Source organism: Etheostoma cragini, chromosome 13, assembly GCF_013103735.1.
Source record: "Etheostoma cragini isolate CJK2018 chromosome 13, CSU_Ecrag_1.0, whole genome shotgun sequence".
NCBI classification, from domain to species: domain Eukaryota; kingdom Metazoa; phylum Chordata; class Actinopteri; order Perciformes; family Percidae; genus Etheostoma; species Etheostoma cragini.
The window spans coordinates 11279012-11282109 of NC_048419.1; the positions used below are offsets into that span (position 1 = coordinate 11279012).

Genomic DNA, 3098 nt, shown 5'->3' on the forward strand with positions numbered 1-3098 from the left:
CCGCCACCTCCTTGGAAATGACCACCTAATGGTTAAACTGATATCAGACGTGGAGTTTAGAGGCAGTGAGTAGATTAGCATTAATAACACGTAATAAAAATATGGTATGAATTACCATTACGATTTATGGAGTTATTTTTCTTTGACACCGGAAGCACGAAGATTTATGTTGTACTAATATTAACGATATGACATGTTTTTACTTCAGTGAGGACAGCCAAAACTCGTTCATCGATCGCCTGAAGGGGCAACGTCTGATTAGCTCGAAACGGGATTTGCTCTGTGAGAAACGGACCCACCGAAATGCCTGGAAACATGTCCCCGGTACCCATCCTACCGTTGGTGATAAACTGTTTCATGTCTGCACTCGGCTGCTTGGCCACATTGAAACTCATTCCTGCGTTCAAAGACCATTTCATCTCCGCCAAATTGTACGGAATGGACCTAAACAAAACCTCCAAAAAGCAAGTGTGAGTTATGTTCTTATCTATCCTATAATTTGGTATAACTTAATAATATATTTAGGTAAAATGAGTTTGGTTTGGAAGTCCAATTTGCTCTTTCCCTGCCCTAATTCTCGCTTTGTTTCTCTTCCTGGTCCCCCCCTTGTTGCAGCCCAGAGTCCCAAGGAGTCATCAGTGGGACAGTCTTCCTCATCATCCTCTTCTGCTTTATCCCAGTGCCTTTCCTTAGCTGCTTTGTAGGAGATCAGTGCATGGGCTTCCCACACGATGAGGTGACTATGATTGATGTATAGTAAGCGTGTATGTTTCTGTGAAATCTCAAACTCACCTCTTTTCTCTGTTTTGTTGTTGTTTTGGGTCAGTTTGTACAGGTGATTGGTGCACTTCTGGCTATTTGTTGCATGATCTTCCTGGGCTTTGCTGATGACGTGCTGAACCTGCGGTGGAGACACAAGCTCCTGCTTCCCACCATGGCTTCCCTGCCACTGCTCATGGTCTATTTTACCAACTTTGGCAACACAGTCATTGTGGTGCCCAAGCCCTTCAGAGCCCTGCTTGGACTGCACTTGGATTTGGGTAAGATGTGGGGCATTGTCCGGGTAGAAGGAGGCTAAGCAATGCCCAGATGTTTTTCCAATCCAGTCACATGTTCCAGCTCACAATAGGCATGATGTTTCCAGGCCACATGGGATGTATAATCCCTCGATCATGATCTTTGTCTGGAGTACTAATTATCAACTCGGAGTCACTGAAAATGAGAGCAGTTAACATATGAATCTTCCTCAAGCACCCAAAGCACTTGTCTTTACCTATTTATTAATCTAACTATTAGCTTTTCTGCCTGTTATTCTGACGGACATACATACACATTTGAGGAAACGCGTTTTAATTGTTGTCTGGATACTTTGTGTCATTCTGTAAATTATTTCATGTATGATCTTCTGCAGGTATTCTTTACTACGTCTACATGGGAATGCTTGCAGTGTTCTGCACAAATGCCATCAACATCCTAGCAGGCATCAACGGCATTGAGTCAGGTCAAGCCCTGTTTATCTCCGGCTCCATTATTGTCTTCAACCTGCTGGAACTCAGTGGTGTGTGGTTGTTTCCTTTTTTATCATCAGAACTACAGATCACCCTCTACACTGCAAGTCATAGTTGTATTGTATTGCATTATGTATAAATTAATCAAACAAGTGAAAATAGTTAGGGGAAAAGGATGAATGTATCACATTATTTGTCACCCTTTTCAAACTGAATGTGATACTGCATGAGCTATACACGTGGATATGTTACAGTGCACCTCTTTCCTGTTGCATAACAATCAAAATTCTGTACAAGTTTCATCTGACATTTGTGTTGGTGTTTTTCTAATTTATCAGGAGATTACCGTGATGACCATGTTTTCTCCCTCTACTTCATGATACCATTCTTCTTCACCACATTAGCACTTTTTTACCACAACTGGTAAGTTAAGCCTATAACCCAAGGCTGTTTCATGACACATGTTTGAAAATCAGGAGGGATATATATGTTTGTGCTGTTATATTTTTGCCAACTTGCAACCTATTTTGTCACAGGTACCCTTCATCTGTGTTTGTGGGAGACACTTTCTGCTACTTTGCTGGTATGACCTTCGCTGTAGTCGGCATCCTGGGACACTTCAGCAAAACAATGCTGCTGTTCTTCATTCCTCAAGTAGTTAACTTTGTCTACTCCTTGCCTCAGCTTTTTCATATCATCCCCTGTCCCAGACACCGGCTCCCCAGGTAACAACTTTCACATTTGTTTGTGTTATCTTTTCTTTCATCACTCATACTAAATATATATATATATGTACACACACTTAATGTCTGACTTTCTTCCTTTGGCTTTTCTTCCAATTAAAGGCTGAATCCAGACACCGGCAAACTGGGAATGAGTTACTCTAAATTCAAAAGAAAGGACCTCTCTAAATTAGGACACCTTATTCTGAAGGTAAAGCTCTTGCTGTTGTATTTTTTTTTTTACTGATTGTTTAACCATTTTGTCAAAAGAAAACCAAAAACTGTCCGACCAATAGTGAAAATCAAAAGATGTTCATTTAAAAAGTAGTTAAAATGGAGAAAAGCAGAAATCTGCTTTTTTTACTAGCTAATGTACTTAAACAATTAAGCAATTAGCAAAATCGAAAGGTAAACAAAAATTCCAAGTTTTTTTCTCTTTAGTAATAATTTAATCAACAGATTATTTCCGCTCCATTTCAGTCGAATTATCAATGTACAGTATCAGAGTGCAGTGGAATGACATTATATAGACAAACAACCATATATGTCCATTTTCAAAGAATATAATAATCAGTTTAATGTAGTTTTTAGTCCGTTAAATGCTCAATAAAGTAAAATGTTTTTTATGCAATTTGTGTTTTTGCTAAATCTATAAACCATAACAAATGGGAAGAGATTGTGTTCATGGAATGTGGAAAAATAGTCCAATGACCATTGCAGTTTGTAGAACAACAGTATAAATTCTGTGAAGCACATAATAAAACAAATGGAGCAGATAACATAAAAAAAGAAATATATATATACAGTGGGTACGGAAAGTATTCAGACCCCTTTAAATTTTTCACTCTTTGTTTCATTGCAGCCATTT

At 38.8% G+C, this 3098-nt stretch overlaps 1 protein-coding gene across 1 annotated transcript in view; it reads left to right on the forward strand.

Annotated features, from left to right (window-relative positions):
• dpagt1 (dolichyl-phosphate (UDP-N-acetylglucosamine) N-acetylglucosaminephosphotransferase 1 (GlcNAc-1-P transferase)) overlaps window positions 1-3098 on the forward strand; it is a 4870-nt gene continuing 1772 nt past the window's right edge. Inside the window, exons 1-7 of the mRNA XM_034890836.1 lie at window positions 1-470; window positions 616-736; window positions 827-1040; window positions 1412-1558; window positions 1847-1931; window positions 2045-2233; window positions 2354-2441. Coding sequence (XP_034746727.1) covers window positions 304-470; window positions 616-736; window positions 827-1040; window positions 1412-1558; window positions 1847-1931; window positions 2045-2233; window positions 2354-2441 — 1011 coding nt within the window. The 5' untranslated portion in view covers window positions 1-303. The remainder of the gene's footprint in view (window positions 471-615; window positions 737-826; window positions 1041-1411; window positions 1559-1846; window positions 1932-2044; window positions 2234-2353; window positions 2442-3098) is intronic.